This window comes from Nannobrachium achirus (genome assembly GCF_963921795.1).
Source record: "Nannobrachium achirus genome assembly, chromosome: 12".
Lineage (NCBI taxonomy): Eukaryota > Metazoa > Chordata > Actinopteri > Myctophiformes > Myctophidae > Nannobrachium > Nannobrachium achirus.
Window position 1 is genome coordinate 44,014,007 of NC_137832.1, and position 21,434 is coordinate 44,035,440.

The 21,434-nt window shown below is 42.9% G+C and overlaps 1 protein-coding gene across 1 annotated transcript; it reads left to right on the top strand.

The window, feature by feature from the left end:
- The first annotated feature begins 136 nt into the window (after positions 1-136).
- On the top strand, positions 137-21,096 carry LOC308296023 (tricarboxylate transport protein B, mitochondrial). The gene is made up of 9 exons (XM_080739135.1): positions 137-461; positions 11,350-11,457; positions 12,957-13,056; positions 18,721-18,859; positions 19,251-19,335; positions 19,455-19,559; positions 20,092-20,207; positions 20,418-20,491; positions 20,913-21,096. Exons 1-9 carry the CDS (start codon positions 338-340, stop codon positions 21,025-21,027), a joined length of 966 nt encoding a protein of 321 aa, XP_080595261.1. The 5' UTR covers positions 137-337; the 3' UTR covers positions 21,028-21,096.
- Positions 21,097-21,434: the final 338 nt, after the last annotated feature.

Genomic DNA, 21,434 nt, shown 5'->3' on the forward strand with positions numbered 1-21,434 from the left:
GGTGTGCAACAACAGTAACCAGTCTCCTCTCTCTCTCTCTCTCCAGCTGTAGTTCAACCTCTCTCTCCCTCTGTCTGTCTGTCTCTCTCCAGCTCTAGTTCAACCTCCCTCTCTCACTCTGCTTTAAAACCGCTGGCGGCTGGCTGTGTAGATTCACATCAGTTTTACTAACTATCCGCACACGTCAGTATCGGAGATCAACATCTGACAGGAGTCGGACAACAACCGACCAAAGTGTCTTCCATTTCTTGTGCGCTCTGGTCTTTTGTGAAATTGACTTAAAAGTCGACTTTAGAACACACAGCCGTGTGTTTAGTTTGTCTAGTTTTGAGTTAAAATGCAAGGAGGACGTAGCACTAGCAGCACATTCATCAGCCCCTTCCACAGACCGCGATGTCTGGCGGCCGCATCTCCGGGAGGAAAAGCCAAATTAACTCACCCGGGAAAGGCGATTTTGGCAGGTAAGACAAGTTTATTTATCACGCTATGATGATGACGCGAATAAGGAAGTTGTACTTTTCGTACTAGGCTACATGTACACTTTAATAAAACAACACATTACAACTACAAGGATTATGCAACAAAATACCTTTTTTTTTTCCTTCTTTTTTTTTTGCATTCGTTCTGTTCTTTCCCACAGTTTATTGCGCTGCACGGCGGTATGAAGTGCATTAGCCTGTTATTATACTGCTTACAGCCTACAGGTAGTAAGTATGCAAGCAGACAATGGTGGTTTAATGTGTCACTATTGTGGGTGTTGTTAGACCAGTCAGTGGTTCTCAAACTTTTTCATTAAGGACCCCCAAATTGACACTTATTAGCCCGCGGACCCCCATTTGAAAATATATGCCTGGAACCCCCATAAGAGAAGATTTTTACGGCTCTAGCAGCAGTGATTCTCAACCATTTTAATTTCAAGGACCCCCAGTTTGACATGCATGAAGCTACGGACCCCCACTTAATGGTATTTCTATCACTGAGACCCCAATTCATACTGTAAAACTAATGTAACTCTGTGTCCATTTGGTTCCATTTGTACACTCTCAGAGTTCAGACCTATAAGGGATTTGGATACCATGATTTAGCTTGGGACCCCCTGGAACTCCCTCAAGGCCATTGGGGGTCCCCGGACCACGCTTTGAGAACTAATGTGAACTAAAGTTTTTATAGCCCACTATCCCAACTAAACTGAATCACATGTTATACATAATGAATGTTCTATTCTACTACTAAGTCTAATATATTGACCATATAGCCTGCCCCACAGTTCTTGCAGTTCAGTAGCCTGAAGTCTTGGGTTTACATTTCTGTATTTCATACAGAAGTGGGTTGGCTGGGCTTACATTTAGTCAAAGCTTTTGTGGTTTTCTCTATGTCAAATAATATGTTTCAGTCTCCCACTTTGGGTCGTGACTGACTGGCAACAAGCAATTAGTTGAAAATGAGGTGCAGGCTGCATGCAGCCTCTGTCACAATGGACATGGATTGGTAAAAAGGGGACCAAAATGAAACTGCAAGGCACTGGCATTACACGTACATATACAATGCAGGAATCATCACTGCTTGCATTTCACAGAAATTCACAACATGTTGATGTCATATAATGTATAGTCCCTATTTTATTGATTGATTACTTAATTAGTCAAGTGGTTGAGCTGTAAAGCAGCCCTGAGAAGGGACTGCATTTCTTGTTCCTTCATCTCTCGATCTCTCCCTGCCGCCAAGCAGGCACCGGTAGCCTCAAAACTGCCATGGTGAAGACCGTAGAGCTACAACATTGATGTGATTCTGATACGATCACATCTCATCTAAAGATCATCCACGATGGTGCAGTTTTACATAATACCATTAGGTTGGAGTGATGCCCAAAGGACACTCAGGCACAGGCCAGGGCAGGGCATATTCATTTTGATTCTGTGATTTAGTGGCTTTATCCCCACTGAGCTCCCGGAACTCTTGCCCGCCCTGCTTGGCCTTGAATTCCACCCCACCAGGCTCTGCGGTGGTCACATGTTCAGCAGGTCTAATTGGTGAAGGGGTTTCTCAGGGCTGCTCTTAAATTATGGTTATTGACAGCTATTGTGGCTGTATATTGACAGTTAGAATGGCACTGTATTGACTGCATGGCCCATCGTTTTAGCCTTGTCAAGAAGTGAACCCTGAAAGCCATTGTAGCCCTCTAGCCCAGAGAAACATGTACCAAGCAATATTATGAAAAGGATTCAAATAAAATAATTGAAGGAACCAAGGACACCGGCACACTGTCTGCACTTGCTCAATAGATACAATTTAATATAGGTTTTAATAAGTTAAATACTTTTCGTTCAAGGAACTTCTTCAGGCAGATAAAAAATGATATAAATGATATAAATAACAAGGCACAAGTTGGCACCTCGGCAGAGTGCCAACTTGCCCACCCACATACATACGGACAGCACCGAACAGCACCGTGCACGCTCTGCTGGCACATAATTAGGCCATACTGTATATGGCCGTGCACAAGGTGCAAGTTGGCACCTCGACAGAGTGCAGTCTAGTTTTGAGCAGTGCTCCTGAGAGGAGCTAAGCTCCAACATCTGGCTTTGTCCGGTTCCCCAAAAAATGTCCAGGCCCTAAAGTAAACTGAAGCGTGGCCTACACCTGGCCTAGATATGGCCTACATCTTGGCACAAACGGCTCAAAGTTTGTTGTACGCTTACTAAGCTTCGCTGGACCCGCTGTGATTGACCAGCGGGAGACTTGATGAAATTAACCCACTTAAATAGCACCGCTCATTGCACACTAGTTGTGATTTCTGTTTCAAAATATAAGGTAGATGTTCTCATCAACCACCTCCTACTCATGCTCTCCAATCAGCTCAGCCACTGATGGAGAGACATGGAGCCACTATGGTGTGACCTCAACCCCCTCCCCCTGTCACACCCACTAGAGGAAACTCTTCTGCAATCTCTCTCTCTCTCTCTCTATCTCTCTCTCTCTCACTCTCTCTTTCCCTCTCTCTCTCACTCAGCATGTCTCTGTCTGGTCTGTCCTGTTTTGCAACAACTGCATTATTGCTGTCACCCTGCTTGGCTCTCCATACCTTACCCCCCCCCCCCCCCCCCCCAACTCCTTGCTGTAAGGAAGTATTGATGTCTTACAGTGTGTGTGTGTGTGTGTGTGTGTGTGTGTGTGTGTGTGTGTGTGTGTGTGTGTGTGTGTGTGTGTGTGTGTGTGCGTGTCTGCGTGCGTGCGTGCGTGCATGTGTGTGCGCACACTCGCATATTCACATTTGTGCCTTCGCCTGTCTTTTGGTTTCAAAGAATGTACATCTAGTAAGGCCTTTGGACCTGAGCTCAGATGACTCAGCTATTGGGGCAATGAGGTACAACTGGTCTTTAGTATCTGCCCCGAGGTGCTGGCCATCAGACGCTCAGCCAGCTGTTTATGTGCCAGCATACAAAACCCCTGCAGACACAGTCTGGCCCTCCATAAATCCTAACAACACTCACACTGACGTCTCTCCTAGTGCTCTGACGCTGCCTTCCATCTATCTCTTATATTTGGCAGCATAGTTTTGTGTGTGTGTCTGTGAGAGTGATGTATGTTTGTTTGTGTGTGATGGTGGACCTATTTTGTCAAGCTTTGATGGAAGCTGTTTGGCTGTGTATTTGTAATGGTGTACTTGTTCTTGTAATTTGTTACCTCCCTCTACCCCTACCCCATTGTTTCTGATATATCACACCTTAAGTACATATCCTGGTATGTATCCTATTGCGCTCTCGCAGTACGCAGGTGGGACTAGGACATTATTATCCATGTGTTCTTACTAAAGGCTCAGCTGTTGGAACTCCAGGCTGTGGAAGGACATTTCTGGCATATTGGAGTGAGAAATGCGAGAAGAAAATCTAAATCAAAACAAGAAGGTAGAGATCTCAAGTTAAGCTCCTCTCTGTACCTAAAGGCTGTGAGCACTGGGCAGACAGCAAGCAGTGGGGAAGCCTACCCTTAATGGAGGAGAGAGGTCTGACATTTATTTGAAAAGCACTTAAAGATAGATAGATAATGGCAGCAGGAGGACCCGTTTTTATTCTGAGGTTATTCGGGTTCTATGACCTCTGCACAGATTTTTGTCAGTTGGACGTGGAAGAAGGGAACAGCTCTTATCTATGCATATCCCCCCGGGGGAGTGGTATCTGGTCCTGATTTTCTACATGCTTGTATTTGTGCATTCCTTCACTGTTGTGTCGGTCCTTTATGTATTGTGTATAAGCCTGCCCGTTCATGAGAGAGAGAGAGAGAGACGTGGGTCACAGAAAGGGCCTCACAGAGGGTAGGGAGGGGGGTCAAGCGAGAGAAAGACAGAGAGAGACAGCATATCTCTCTCTCTCTCTCTCTCTCTCTCTCTCTCTCTCTCTCTCTCTCTCTCTCTCTCTCTCTCTCTCTCTCTCTCTCTGTCCAGCCTCGGGCAGTCAGTTACATTTTCTGTAGTCTCCCTTCAGAGGCGGGTGGCTTGTCAGAGTGTGCACTTACTCCCTGTTGGCTGCCTGTATTTGCCTTTATACCACGCCACACTACATGGCACTGTACCAGACGCCAACTCACACAAACCTCTGCTCACTTGGCCTGGCCCCACACCTCCATTCCTCTACTCGTGTTGTCAGTGAGCTGCTGGCACAACACTGAAACATGTGTCTATCTATGGTGCCCTACTGAATCAAACTATAACTGCTGTTTAATTTAATAGTGGTTTACACCCACAGAGGACAGCACACAGTCATTCATTTACATTTATTTGTAACATTTTGCAAAGTTAAAGTTGTACTATGTAACTTTTTTTATAAAACAAATCTTAAAATTCTCCTAACTATTAAAACACAAAAGTTTTAGAAGATCCGCGCCGTGAATTTCAGCCTGTAAAGCCTTCTCTATATGTAAACTGAGATCCTTGCCGTGGACCGGATCTCGCGCCAAAATTGCGTCATCACACTACCGGCCAATCACAGCGAGGGTTATACAACTGCCGGCCAATCACATCGCATCTTGAAGTGGGGTCGCCATTTTGTTGTCGCCGGTTTGTACCATCCAGTCTCTAGGTAATTTCGCCTACCAGGCAGGGTGAAGGAGTGTATCTCTGGAATTACTGAACGCACAGGAACAAGGGACCCCTCCAAAGATAGATCTCAGCGAGGTGGAGGCAGACGTGGGGGTCTGAAGGTACGAAAAACGGCCGAAAGACGCGGACGCGACCGCGGTTCGCTATAGGGCTAATGACCACTAGGTGAGCAACTTACACAGTATGGCTTTAACTTAGGGTAGTTAGTTAGAACTTAGTCGTTAGTATTTTGTTTTGTTAGAAAATAACTATAAGGCTCAGGCTTTCTTTTTATAAACAAATCCTGCTTTTCTTTGTTATATGCAGGGGAAAAAAATAGTTTAGGCTACATTCTTCTCTCACCGTTGCACCTGAGTAGGGTGGTCTTCGTTGGCCTTGTGTAGACTCACTCATTGGCATTTATTTCATCCATCCTTCGTCTGCTTACTGCTTCCTTTGCGGGTATCTAGGCGGTAAATGGTGCATCTATATAGCATTCCAAAGCGCTTTACAGAGATTGTGCATTACATTCACCCATTCACACACACATTCATAGGCTACATCGATGGTGGAGGATGCCATGCAAGGCTCTCACCAGCACATCGGGAGCAATTAGGGGTTCAGTGTCTGGCTCAAGCACACTTGGACACTAACTCTGGGGGAGCCTGGGATCGAACTAGGAACCTTGCGGTTCTCCATCCGACCGCTCTACCCCTGAGCCATATATATATATATATATATATATATATATATATATATATATATATATATATATATATATATACACTCACACAAAACAAGTTGGCCTATAGTCTGTGTTCAAATGACAGCCACTTCTGTCCTGTCCTGGGATGTAGTAAGATCCTCAAACTGAGCTCAGCATACAAGCTCTTATGTGCGCTACCCCTGCGGCTTGGAATAACCTGCAGGCAGATGAGCTAATCTCATTTAGTTACTATCCTAAAATACTACATTTTCAGGCCACTTTGCAGCCTGAAAATCCGGTTGTGAAGCAGCCTCCATATAAGGGCATGTCACGTCATGTGATTTAACCCAAGACAAACAGTGTGTCACAAAACGTAACAATTCACACCTGTAAACACTGAAACTGAAATGTGAAACTGTGAACTGTGAAACATTTTTTGGGACAAATCAAACCCATCAACATTTAAATGTAAACGTGAAAACTACATAAGAAACATTTCGTGAATGGTTTGGTGACAGATCCTTTCAGATGTTCTTTTCAAAAAGTAGCAGATCTACAAGCTCATAGCTTGTATATCTGCTATTTTTGAATAGCTAAAGTATAAAATAAGTGGTTAAAAATGAAAAACAGATGCTTTCCAGGTGTCTACAGTAAATGGGTTATTACACACCTGCAACAGTGTATAACACGACACAACACATTTCAGATCAGTCTGCAAATAATAAATCCCATCACCATGCATTGTATGTAGTTTACATACCGGAGGGCAGATAAAACCATGTGTCCATGTAAAATTAATTGACATCCCGATCTAATTAAACATTATTAGTGCGGCAGCATCAGGAAACCGTGTTTTGGGCAGCGAAATGCCCCTTAAAGGCCAGACGACAGATGAATAATTCCTTTGATCTTTTTGTGCAAGGCAAACATAAATATTAAGCCTCTATTAATAGTCTACCTCGTGTTTGATGTACAGTAGTCCTCTGGCTACATTTTCCATTTTGAACATCGATATGGATATAATATAACGTCATCTCCGGCTCCAATCTTTGTCAGTATCCTTGTCTCTCCAGAGAAAAGGGTTAATCATCTAAATAAGGAACATTCAGATGAATAATGGATACATTCAAATCCAATTAAAGAAACTGCTTCATTTTCTAGCATGCACACACACACACAGTTACAATTCTCTCGTTAAGCTTTTTAAATTGAATCTTTAATATCCTGAGTTTAATTCTGGTAGAATGAGGTAAATTATTATTCCTTATTTCCAAAGGGAACATTTGGCAGCAGACCATAATACCCTTAGGTGCTGTTTTTACACATTTTTGTTATGTTGAAATCCAATAATTTTATGCTTATAGTGGTTCTCAAAGTGGGTGCCATGACGCGGTGCCAGTCCAGGGGTGCCGCAGAATATTTTGATATAACAATATCACTTCAGTTTAACCCCTTAAACCCTCTATGCTAAGACGGACCACCAAATCTCCTCGACAAAAGTCACTGCGCTTGTGAGCTTGTGGATTTACGTGACATAATATTACGCAACTGTAAGGTAATAGCCTGAACTCGACTCAGCTCAGAGTCCACTCTGAGAGTGGGCGGGGTCTATGGTGTGGAACAGGCTAGGTAATATAAAGTAACAATGTGATGCAGGGGTGCCTGGAATGAAAAGGTTATTTACATGGGTGATCTGAGACAAAAGGTTTGAGAACTTCTGTTATATAACCTGCCTGAGCATAAGATGCTAATATGATATGTTGATTTCTTACACTATGCTCCATATCATTGTATTTTTTCAAGATATAAGTTGCCAGTCCTTCCATTAATTAGCTCAAGGACATACAGTATAGTACACGCACGCACACACGCACACACACACACACACACACACACACACACACACACACACACACACACACACACACACACACACACACACACACACACACACACACACACACACACACGCTTGCTTTCCAGTGTTACATAGTTCACAAATATCCAGTGTTGGAAATTAACTTCCGCATCAAACAACAATGGGGGCACAGAGATTTAATCTAGTCTTGGCAATGGGTCTGACAGACTATGAGACACCTGATTAACTGTGCATGCTCTCAACCATTTCAGACCATTCATTAAAACACATTTACCCCAGGAAAGTAGATTTCTAAAAATGAATTTGGTTCCATTTGTCGATTTTGTTCACCCTCTGAGTTAAATGAACACTGAGGATTTTACTGTATAAGCTTCCAAATACAGTTGTAACGAACTAATACGCAAATGTATTGGATTTTTCTTCACTGAAAGAGAGCAGATGTGATGGCTGCCTGCTCATCAGAACTTGTTTCGTCTCTGTAGCTCTGCCAGTTTGAGTTTACCTTCCCCTACCCTCTGTCACTTACCGAACCAGGACGCTGTGTGTGTGTGTGTGTGTGTGTGTGTGTGTGTGTGTGTGTGTGTGTGTGTGTGTGTGTGTGTGTGTGTGTGTGTGTGTGTGTGTGTGTGTGTGTGTGTGTGTGTGTGTGTGTGTGTGTGTTATACCCGTAGAGTACAAAGTGCCTTGCTATTGTATCATGAGGACATATGACATGATTTTGTAAATGTAACTCTACTGCACCTATAATATTTGTGTCCTTGTATGCATCTCCTTTGTGTGGACATAAATAAATGGTTAAAATGTGTGTGTGTGTGTGTGTGTGTGTGTGTGTGTGTGTGTGGTGTGTGTGTGTGTGTGTGTGTGTGTGTGTGTGTGTGTGTGTGTGTGTGTGTGTGTGTGTGAGACTGGATCAGGGGCCCAGCTGGGAAGTGTGGGTGCTGTTGATTAAACTATAAATCTGGAATGGGCAGAGAGAGCAGAGACCAGCGTGCAGCGACACATCGGTGTCTTTGCACAGTACATTAAATTGGTCTCAACGTCTGTCTCTCAGACGACTGATTTAGAAAAGTAGACACTTTTTCTTTCTTTTGAGCTGCTTTGAAAGGAAGGCTCGCCTGATTGCTGTTATCACGCAGCAGAATTCGATTCGGCAGTAATAACACTGTATTTGATTGCTGCCTCGGGCCCGCTACAATATCGCTCCGGCGGTGACAATTCCGTTCCTGCGCTCTTTCCCTGTAATAGCAAGTGCCAAAAAAACATATGTGAGTGCATTGATTTTTGTGACATCCTGTGTGTGATTGGTTGAGAGCAGAGAATGAGGAGAGATGGGGTGGAAGTAGCAGAGGAGAGCACTGGTGTGTGGATGAAGATGAATGGTCATTCTCTCTGGTATCTTATCTGTCTTTGGGTCGTTTACTAGAACCTTTTAAGATTCCATCTGTGTGTGTGCCTGCGTGCATTCGTGAGTGCGTGTGTGCGTGCACGCATGCGTTCATTTGTAATGTACTGGAAGACAAACAACCTCAGTAGAAGAAGCCTACTCTGTGTTGTGCATCTAATGAGGATTGATCCTGAGCCCTGTCCTCCCATGTAGATGCGTCCCACATAGGGATGGGACGATACGCGATATTATCGTTTATTGTGGTAAAAAAAACACTCACGATAATCGCATCGTGGAGATTTCATTTATCGTGATATCGTCCTCCGTCATGCACTGGGATCAATTCACCTTTTATTTGCAGAGCTGCATATCTGGTACAATTTAAAGGATTAGTTCATGCCATGGAGACTTGAGTTCAATAATATTTGTTTCTATTTGTCACATTCCTAAGACAAAAATTTGATTATAGTAAATGTACCTCCATTGATGGATGGGGACCCGAATGCATTTGGGTCCCCATCCGGAATCAAAGGGGGTAAATTTATTGTAATACGTTTTTTGTCTTAGGAATGCGACTAAAAAACAAAAAATATTATTGAACTCAAGTCTCCATGCCGCGATAGTATCGTAAATCGCGTTTTCTTTGGTCACAATATTCGTGATATGAATTGTTCTCATCGTCCCATCCCTAGTCCCACAGTGCTTAGCGGACCACTGCTTGGCCTCCGCAGGCAGTCCAGTCTCAGATGCATTGCTGTCTCAGCTGAGGGAGAAGAATGAGGCGCATTGTAACCACGCTGCCTGCCTCAGACCCACTGACCCACAGAGCTAGGATCAGTGTGGTTTGAATGAACGTGTAATGTCATGTCATGTGATCTGTCCTATAGTCACGGCCGGGTAACATTTACTTATTACTCCACTGGGATTAGTGGAATTAGATCAAAGTTTGTCCAGAGGCCCATGATGACTCAGCTTTCTACGATTGCATTGAAAACAATATTACTTTATCTCGGGCCTCACATTCCTCATGAGCCATGCATGCTTCGTTGGTCGATTCCCAGCCAGTAAAAAAGTACCACCTTATCTGTAAGTCATTGTTTAAATATAGCTGCTATAGGTTGAGTCCAGTGTCAGAGAGATTGAGTACTGTTTTGGTATATTGGCTGATGGACGCTTGAGCCAAGTCACAGAGACTAATGCAATACTGGGGTGCACACCCTAATGACAGGGGGTCTTGTCCCAAATAGAAGGACAATAAAGGCTGTCTATGCTCTGTGCTCTGTAAAAAGTGGTGTTTACAGATGCAAGCGTTTGACCTGGCAGTTTGGTCATCATTCAGGGCTCTGAGTGCCTTCATGTGTGCGTGTGTGCGCTTGCGCGTTACTACATGGCATCTTGCCGTGTGTGTATGTCATTGAGCTAATGGAAGGGTTTTGGCCTGGGTAATGGAGCCCCTCCCTGAGCACAGAGCACATAATTTAATTAACGTCCATTCTGTCGTCCTGTCTCCTCTCCCCAGACTCCACCTTCACTCGTGACTCATTCCTATTATGTGAAGTGTGGCTTCTGTGCTTAAAAATGCTGAGTGTTAATTTAGCTCTGACCAAGAGTGCACAAATGGAACCAAAGGCACCCTTCCCTTTGGTTCCATTTGAGCTAAATTAACTAACCTGTTACTTTGTGTAGAGATGCTTGTCCTCTGCTAGTGTATTTGTGCACTGGGTGTGTATTGTAGGTCTTAAAAAACAACACACAACATCATTCATTCATTCATTCAACGTATTTCTGCTACTTTAATCACAGGATAATGGTATGGTGTAAAATAAGCTACAGTAACAGTTAAGAACGCTGTGATTCCTGACACTAGCATCTATCTTCTCTGTCTATATTTGTCTGTCTGCTCCTCACAAACCCAGTGCAGTCACGCTGCCTAGTTCATCTCCAGCCACGTTTCATGATTCATCTCTCCGCCCGGCCCATTACTATTCCTCTCGCCGCAGCAGTGTTTTAACGTTTATGGGGGATAGCCATTAGTGCAGTCGTTTTAATGATCCACGATGCAATGCTCCATGATGTAATAGCACCTCCTTGAGATTCAAGTTCATAAAGTACATTACCGTTGCCTCCAGTCTGAGAAGATGACAAGATCATATCATATATTGCCCCCCCCCCCCCCAAAAAAAAATGAAAATGCTCATATTGGATGGGGTTTGATTTAGTCCTTTTTAGAACACATTATTACACATCAAATCAATGGATCCTGGTCGCTGACAAAGATTTGATCTGTTGCCCTGTGCTTCTTCCAGGTGGCATCGCAGGTGGCATCGAGATCTGCATCACTTTCCCCACAGAGTACGTCAAGACCCAGTTACAGCTGGACGAGAAGGCCGGCCAGCCCAAATACAGGGGAATTGGTAAGTATTGTAGCGTCAGTGACTGTCTACCTACCTACCTACCTACCTACCTACCTACCTACCTACCTACCTACCTACCTACCTACTGTACCTACCTACCTACAGTACCTATTGTAGGTCTGTCTACCTATTTTAATATCTGTCTGTATGACTATCTACCAACAACCTGTCTGTCTCTCTGTCTGTCTTCGAGCATGACTGTCTCTCTGTCTGTCTGTCTGTCTGTCTGTCTGTCTGTCTGTCTGTCTGTCTCTCTGTCTGTCTGTCTTATGCCTCTCAGGGATTCACTATCATCTCATTACCTATCATCCCCTGGTGCATTATGTATTCTGGCAGGCTGTCACCCTGCATGTTTGTCTTGTTTACCGGTATATGACTGAGATCAGACCAACATGCATGCGCGTACACGCACATACATAGACACACATACACAGTCTGTTACTCCCGGATGGAGACACTGTCCTAATTAGGCTACTGACAGCTGTTGCTTTCTCCTCTCTGTGGTCTTATCTGGTGGTTAGCTAGCAGAACATGGATTATTGGACCAGAGCCTTTAAAGATGTTTGTTTTGTGTCCCTGTTGTTGGTTTGTCTCATTGTCTGTGCATTCTATATGGTGATACAGTATGTTTGTGTGTGTATGATATCGTTGCTGGGGGGGAGAAACCATCTGCATCTCCCTGTTACACCTTTTAAGTTTTCTTCATAAACTAAAGCCTATTTATTTATACTTTGTCGTATGACAGTGTAGCGATACGACGCGTCGTGAGTATTCTTTGTTAATTATATTTTTTCCCATAATGACATGCCCAAATTAGGGACACCAGGATGTCTGTAGGTTTTATAATTAAATATATATTCTTTTTGGCTTTTCTGCCTTCATTGATAGCTTTTAAGTGAAGATGGACAGGAAAGAGAGAGAGAGAGACAGGGAGAGAGTCACGCAACAATGGTTGCCGGGAATGGGACTCGAACCCGCAACGCGTTGTCAGGCTATCAGAGCCAGAGGTTTTATAAATATTTAACCAATGAAAAGTATTAACAAGAGTTTTTGTGACTTAATAATAGCTACATTGGATCCATTGGAATACAGGTTATTTTTTTAGCGGTACATGACACGGTGGGAATGACGCTTAAGGCACCGCTCACTCCCACTGGGTGGGATTTTCCAGTGAAAAGTAGTGGTTTTACATTAGATAGAGTGCAACCTTTCTGCCCGACAGAGATGATATCCTCACTGTTGGGCGAAAACCTTGTATCTCCAGGTTTCAAATTTCAATTTTTCTTTGTAAAGTAAAGCCCTGCTTCATCGCAAGAGACTTCAAGACTGACAAGACAAAACTAGTGAAAATAGGCGATCTTGTAGATCGCCTATTTTCACCAGTTTTAAATCATTTGATGAATCAAGTGATGAATACAAAACGAACGGTTTTGGTCATACAGGGTTTTCACCCGACAACATCGATATGGAATTGATGTAATAATATGTTTGTTTACCAGGTGACTGTGTGAAACAGACGGTCCGGGGTCATGGTGTCCTAGGCCTGTACAGAGGACTGAGCTCGCTGGTGTACGGATCCATACCGAAATCAGCTGTCAGGTATGTGACGCAGTGGAACACCTTTCATGTTACGGACCCCTAAATTGACTTGTATTGGTGCCATGGATGGACCCTCTTTTTAAAATTGTTATTAAACCCAGTCCAGACCCTGATAGGAAAATATGTTTTCCACTTATTGTACATGGAATTCTCCAGTTACATTATATTGAAAATTGAAATAATATAAAACTAATTTGCATTGTAGTAATTCAAAGTGGTCTGAATTATAATTAATTTAAAATACTCATCATTTCATTGGACACACGCGCACACGCGCGTGCGCGCACGCACGCACACACACCTCCATCATACAGTACAGTCTGTAAGCAGTAAAAGCTTATATAGAGTGAGTGTTCTCAGCTCAGCGTGTCTACCTGGATCTCCTAACTCCAATTATTCTGCTCCATTACCCACAATGTACGGCATAAATGCCAGCCGACCCTTCTGGGTAATTATGTTATTCTTTCACAGCTCTGACATTTATGTCCAGACTCAGCACGCACGCGCGCGCATGCAGCCACAGACACACATGCACCAGGCTCTGTATCTCACGCACACACATACAGTACAGTAACACACGTGCACTGCACACACACAATGCATTCCAGGATCTCCATTCTCCAATTAGGAATGTTTTCTTGGACTGTGTGTGTGTGTGTGTGTGTGTGTGCGTGTGTGTGTGTGTGTGTGCGTGTGTGTGTGTGTGTGTGTGTGTGTGTGTGTGTGTGTGTGTGTGTGTGTGTGTGTGTGTGTGTGTGTGTGTTGTGCTGGCGGGTTGAGTGGAGCGACAGGCCTAGCCAGGCGGAACAGAGCTGCCACTCAACCCCACACAAGAGACACAAAGAGGAGTGTGTATACTGCGTGTGTGCATGTGTGTGTGCATGTGCGTGTGTGTGTGTGTGTGTGTGTGTGTGTGTCACTGAAGATATGTGACAGAGGCATATACAGAGGTGTTGACCTTAAGCCTTGTCCACGTCATTCGTCTGCAGCTGACAGCTTGAAGGAGGGGCTTATCTGTATGTTATTTTTGACGCAAAAAAGATTGTTGACAGGTTAATTAAAAAAAGAATAGAAACATGACAACCGTATTTGGTTGTACATATGGAGATAGCAGTGATGTCATTACGTGCGCATCCCACATCAAAAACTCATTCAAGTCGCCCAGGGACTCATTCATGTCATGGTCCTGGGGTCCCGGGGATGCGCCTCCATTGGAGTCCATGTTAAAATAATTTACTGGGTCGCGGTAAAAGAAAAACATTTAAAAATTCCACAGACACCACCATTTTCATGGGTGAAAGCATCCTACTTTACCCCACGTTAACACAAATAAAATCCACATAGAAAGTCTTAAACAGGCGATAGAAACGTCAATGTTTTGATTCCACCAACGTCCGACGCCATTTTGCGCGCCCAAATTCATTAGGGGCACATGTTTTAGTAGTTTTAGTAGTTCTAAGTTCAAACATTAGCCAAATTGTAAAATAAATATAAGAAATAGGCAAACATTTTGAAAATAGCCGATCTACAAGCTCACAGCGCTCGAAAACATTGTATTGAGGACTCATAAAACTTTTCTGGGACCCATTTGAATGACCACCTGTGGGTCCCGGGACCCATTACATTGAAAACCTAGTAACATCACTGAGATAGCATTCATACTCAGTCCTGTACCCTTCCTATCATTCCTGTCTTTTTACCGTCTTGCTGCCTCCATTTTTGCAACAGACACAACCTTGAACATAGCAAAATAGAATTGGCGAGTAGGGGTGCTAGAGTTAATCAAACTAATCGATTTAATCAATAATAAAATAAAATACAAACATATATTAATTTAAATCAAATTAACTATTTTAGGGGGAAATTAATTGTTTATTTACTTATCTATTTATTTATTTTCAAATTATAAACATAGTGAAAATAGCTGATATAAAAGCTCATAAAGCAACACCTTGTGTAAGGGCTAATTTCTATTTTTTAAATTTTAAAATAAGGTATGCAGTAAGCATTCAATAGTATTCAAAAGAATAACGGTTAAGAAATACATCTATAGTTATTAGCCCTATTGGCGCGGTCAAAGACCCCATATACTGTAGACTAGTGTAGACATTGCATTCAAATTGCATTCAGTGATCTGAAAATAGAGTATCATCGATACTATAGACGATTGAGGTCCGATCACAGTGTGAGTGAGAGTACCTGCAGATGTGACCAGATGCTGATTTCAGTGTGCATTTCTTACTCAGTCAGAACAGATATCCAGGAACAGATCATGTTTAAATTGAGTGTTCAGCCTGCCCGCACATTATGGAACATAATATGTGAAATGTTAGTAACAGCCATATTATACAACACATAACAAACTGTATTCTAGGCATAGGGGACTGTACTCTAGAATAGATTGTTGGTCATGGGGGTGCCTGGCACCACTCATGTTCCCCACCCCCAGCCTTCGTCCACTTCTCCTCCCCTTTCCCCATCCCATTAACTGATTGCCTGTGCGTGCATGTGTGTGGCTATGCGTTGGAGCACCATGCAGTCAGGCTGTGGATGCTTGAAGGAGAGGGGAGGTTATTGAAGAGTCATAAGTGGGACAGACAAAGGAGCCAGGCGAGCCGCTGACCTTTTTCTCCAATAGCCTGATTTATACTAAGCTGTGTACAATGAAGCTGAGGACGACATGTCTTTTTCTTTCTTTCTTTCTTTCTTTCTTTCTTTCTTTCTTTCTTTCTTTCTTTCTTTCTTTCTTTCTTTCTTTCTTTCTTTCACTCAATTCTTCAGATACATTGAGTGATCTGTTATTTCTATTTTGATTATGTTAGGATGCTGATATTAAGGAGGGTTAGTTTTGATGTTAGGGTTGTGTGGTCCTCCCTATTCCCTGAAGGCCAATTCTCTACTTCTCTTATTGCCTTCTTTCCTCTCCTGTCTCCTTCTCTAATAAGGACACTTAAGAAAGTGGTCTAATGCAGTGGTTCTCAACCTGTGGGTCGGGACCCCCAGGGAGGTGCCCAAATTATTTTGGGGGGGTCCCCAGATGATTAACCTAATGTGTAACATTGTTTTCTCACTCAACAGTAAACAAACCAACATGAAGTTTAAGTGTATAGAGGGTATCTGCACATTTCTACAATTGACAATTGAAGGACTTTTTAATACCTCTAAAAAAATAAATTAAACATTGGCCAAATTGTCAAATATTAGAGGCAGAAATTGTGAAAATAGCCGATCTACATGCTGAGCATGTAGATCTGCTATTTTTAGATAGATAGATAGATAGATACCTTTATTATCCCAAGGGGGAAATTCCGTTATACAAAGTGTTATGCCACAACTCTTTGTGCTCGTAGGGTGGGAGGGGGGTCCCCAGTTAAAATATGATTATTTTGGGGGTCACAGCCTGAAAAGGTTGAGAACCACTGGCCTAATGGAGTTCCGTTCAGTGTTCCATTATCTCTGTGGCGACCAGAGTCTGACAGCAGCGCGTTGTGTCTTTAATGAGCACTGTTCTCTGTGATGACGTGCGATGCCACCTCATCGTGCTTCAACTAATTGGACCCCTTAGCAGAGAGAGAGATGAAGCAGGGACCCCCACTACATATTGTATAAATGTGTGATGGAGATTCTCATCGATTTCATGCGGTAGATAGAGTCATAGACTTAAAATCATAAATCATCGATACTTAGTAAACTTGACCTTTTACTCTGTACTTGGTCTGCCCTTTTTTACCTCTACACCACCTATTTGCCAAAAATAGCCGATCTACAAGCTCTCAACGCCTCACAGCGTGAGGCATTGAGAGCTTGTAGATCTGCTATTTTTTTCTGAGAGTATAGGGATGCGAGGGTTCAATTGTTCATTTAAATTAATTATGCTATCACACAAGGATTTGGTGGCCCCCCTGCAGTAACTCTGAGGACCCCCTAGGGTCCCAGACCACTAGGGGGGGTGTTATTTGGGATCTTTCATGGGTTGTTTCTCTGTTTCTCCCTGACAGTGGGAGTTGTCTAATTGTGGGGTGCCTGTCATGCAAATAAACAGAGACCAAACCCGCATGAAGACAGAAGTGGAATGTTTATGAACGGTCCAAAAGACTGAAATAGAGAGCACAAAATGGAGATAGACAATAAAACACGCTGCCTGACTGTACACTAACGCTCAGAGTGTAGAAATGGACCTTTGGGTGTAATTCTGACCACTGCAAGTTTTCTCCCCAATGTCCTAATGCTTAATATATGCTCTGTCGTATGACAGTGTATTGCCGATCTACACATTGACATCTGCAACACGGATACAGTTCCATTTTATACTGTGAATATGTAAGAAATGTGAGCATGGCAGTTGGACAGTGGTCCAGACCAGACGTAAGGCAGACACATACAGGAAAAGAAAGCATCCATCAATGGCAAGTGTCTGTCTGCCCTCTCCAGGTATCCTCCTCTCTCTCCTCCTCTCTCTCCAACCATATCGTGTGCTCACTCCTTCCATCACCACAATTGAATTCCATCTATAAATAACCTTTCTTGTGAAGGACACACAGGCACGGCGTTTTCTGACTGATTACAGTGATGCTTAAAAAGCACACACACACGCACACGTGCACACACACACATTTACACGCACGAACACAGACTCACTCTCTCTCTCCCCTTTCTGAGGCGCACTGCGTGGGCTCGCTTCCATGGCAGCAGTTGCTGGGGCTTTGTTTATCACGCCGCACTTTATTGGGGCACTTTAATAAGGGACAAGCCTGTTGCTGCAGGACGCAAAGTGAAAGATGCTGCCGTATTATGCACAATGAGCAGTTTGATACAAAGGTCTGATCCAGTTTATGGGAATAAGACTTGTTTTCCTCACTGTGAAAACAAAGCAGCTTTCTATGCAGTGGGTAATGGAGAGGATGCTGTGGTGTGTTCTATTGAAAAAGGCCTTCCTGCCAACCTGTTTCTGCTGACTCCACGCAACGTGATGATGTCCTGCTCTTTGGCACTCTTTCATTTGCTCGCACTTTGTCTTTGTCGCTATTGAATGCATTTCAGGTGTAATATATCATAGAGCCCACACTCTTCACATTTATTAATCTCATCTAGAAACTGCGTTTCTTCATCAGGCCTGATGAAGGTCATTCAGATCATGAGACTAATTCGAAGAAGCAGTTTTACAAGAATTCCACTACATTAACCTCCATTTATTATATAAGAGTAGTGACATAGTAATTTATACTTAAAGCGACAATGCTTATGTTTTATGTCCATTGTCCCTCTCTCTCCTGATGGAAGAGATCTCGCAACGATGCCCAAACGAATAATAAAGATGAATCTAGCGTCCATTGTGGCTTCAAATATCTTTATTGACATTGTCAACCAGTCCTACGGTACCCAACACAAGGATCTGAATTGTATATAGAAGAGTGGAGCGACTATGCCTTCAACCACTGAAGTTGTGTTAGTTGTATTGTATTACTATACTCTCATACAAATATGTTACCAGCTGAAATTAAATGTATTTATTTATTTATTATTTATTTGTGATAACAAGGAAGATTAATTACAATCTCTCTGGCATAAACGTCAGTACATAAAAGTATCCAGCATTTTAAGTCCAGTAGCTTCCAATATATGTCCAATATACTAATCCCCTGTTGTCTCTGTTGTCTTTGTCAGGTTTGGGGTGTTTGAGGCGCTCAGCAACTATGCCAGGGATGAGAATGGTCGTTTGGATAGCACCAAAGGCCTGCTGTGTGGGCTTGGAGCTGGGGTGATGGAGGCTGTGCTAGTGGTGTGCCCTATGGAAACTGTCAAGGTACAGTACTGTTTACTATTGTTATATGCAGGCGTTTAACCTGAACAGCTGTTGCTTATTCTACTCTCTGGGGTTACCTTTGTGTATTTGTTTTTTATTTTACTTTTAATTGTTTTAGATTTTTGTACTTGCTTATTATTCTTTGACCAGGGTTTAGCACAAACCCAGGAGCTGAGTTTATTTGATAGTGATGCATTTCAGTTACACAACGTTATTTTGTCTGTTGTTGGAATTGTTTATTTTATGTAGTCACGTTTAACCTTCTACTTTCAGTTATGTTTATTTAGCCTGTTAAAGATAGGCAGACTTCAAAACAGGAAGTGCCGTCAAATGTTGGTGGGTCTGGTATCTCACTGGTAACATGTTTTGGACCTTCGTTTTATCACCCAAGGTCAAGTTCATCCACGACCAGACATCAGCCAACCCCAAATACAGGGGTTTCTACCACGGAGTCAGGGAGATAATCAGAACTCAAGGTAAAGCGCAGTGACATCTACTGTTCACATTAAGAGTCCACCGTCCATAGCAATGCAATTTAAAGGATATGTGTACACTACACGCTAGCTTAACATTTGGTCCTTCCCAACGTGTCTAGGTCTGAGAGGGACGTATCAGGGCGTCACAGCCACCGTCCTCAAACAAGGCTCTAACCAGGCCATCCGTTTCTATGTGATGACGTCTCTCAGGAACTGGTACAAAGGTAAGTGTGTGAATACCTGGGAATGGATATTACCATGTTTAATTTGAAACACAGAATGAGCGCACATCACACACACTCAACATCAGAATGATATACTGTATACTGTATAAAGTGGTTTGTTTTCTTGTCAGTCCTGACCTCTAGTGGTCAATTACAAGATAACAGTAGTCTGGGTTGCCCAGGGTGAGAGTTGAGAAATACTGGCCTTGTACCAATAAACAGATTGTCTCTTTTCTTGCAACACCATGTCTGCCTGACTGGTTCAAATGTCATCAGGATCAGTGTTACTGTTAAATGACAAAATATTACTTATTATTTTCAATCAACACACCTCATGAAGCCTTGAATTCACGGAGATTGTTTTTTTGTCGCATTCCTAAGCCAATAAGTTGATGACCGGCAGAGTAATAAAATAAGTAATATTTTGGGTGAGCTACTCCTTTAAGCGTCAGACCTTGCAGTGATCTGCAGCCAATCACCAGAGCATGTCATGATGACCCATGGCGCTTCCTCACATGTATTCTCCCCTCAGGCGATAACCCCAACAAAGCCATTAACCCTATACTGACTGGAACATTTGGAGCCATAGCTGGAGCTGCCAGTGTGTTTGGAAACACTCCCCTGGATGTCATCAAGACAAGGATGCAGGTAGAGAGCTTATGCATGGCGTGGCTTTGTTTTTGTTTTGTGTTTTCTTGTCTCAATGTTGGTATAACTTTTCTCCAGTTGTTTTAAGTTGTAAGACAGTGGATCTTTCTTGATAAAAGTATCGTTAAGCTTTGTAAAATGCATCTCTAGTCTAAATGTTGTCTTTCCTTCATTGCTAATTTCTGGATTACTGTTCTCTCTCTTTTAAAGGGTCTTCAGGCACATAAATACAAGAATACATGGGACTGTGCTGTGCAGATTATGCGACATGAGGGTTTAGCAGCGTGAGTACATCACCATACATATATGCTTCTAACAGTTACAGTAAATCTATTACAGTTGTACTCTCTTTAGCCTAGCCCATCTCAATTGCAAACTGGAAACCAACCAATACAAATGTAACATTTCTGGACAGTGATATCAGCTCCATTCTTGGTCAGTATAGATAGAGCCTTTAATGTATTATGTCATTCGTAATGAAGCAAATGAGAATCATAGCCTACCAATTAAAGCCAATTGCTAAATATGTGACAACAGTCTGTTAATCACAGATAGACATTTCAACAAGTAAGCTGTCAGTGATTCATAAAATCATTTTAGTCATTTATTCATTATTGAATACAGAAATGTTCTATGCTCATCGCTCTTTCTCTCTCTCTCTCTCTCTCTCTCTCTCTCTCTCTCTCTCTCTCTCTCTCTCTGTAGTTTCTATAAGGGAACAGTTCCTCGGCTGGGACGTGTGTGCCTGGATGTGGCCATAGTCTTCATCATCTACGAGGAGGTGGTGAAGGCCCTGAACACTGTGTGGAAGACAGACTGAGATGCCAGCAGCTCTGCCTCCAAGCCCTATGTCACATATCCAAGTTCAGTGTTCCTCTGTGTAAACATGACCATATCCTCTGGGGGTGGGAGTGGGGGTGGGGTGGACAGGACAGGAAAAAGACAGAGCTGAACTTAGATCAGTGTCTTGGGACAATGTTACTTGCAAACTTTTAGGCAGGGTCTGCAGACAGGAGCCCAACATAATTTGTACATAAGAAAAATATAATGATTATTATTTTGGGGTAGGCTCGATGCATGAGGTGCACAGTGGATTGGCAAATTTCCTGAGGTGCAGTGGCATAATTGTCCTTGCCTAAGGGTGTTTGGTATTTTGGGGTTTCACCATGATCTGTGGGAGGAGAGTACACTGCAATTTTGCTGTCAATGAGGACCACGATTTATGCC

Bases quoted from the DNA above. Each gene is read 5' to 3' on its own strand.
- LOC308296023 (XM_080739135.1), top strand. From the start codon at position 338: ATGCAAGGAGGACGTAGCACTAGCAGCACATTCATCAGCCCCTTCCAC. The intron at 13,057-18,720 runs GTATGTGACGCA...TGTCTTTGTCAG, and splicing joins ATACCGAAATCAGCTGTCAG to GTTTGGGGTGTTTGAGGCGC. The intron at 20,492-20,912 runs GTGAGTACATCA...CTCTCTCTGTAG, and splicing joins CGACATGAGGGTTTAGCAGC to TTTCTATAAGGGAACAGTTC.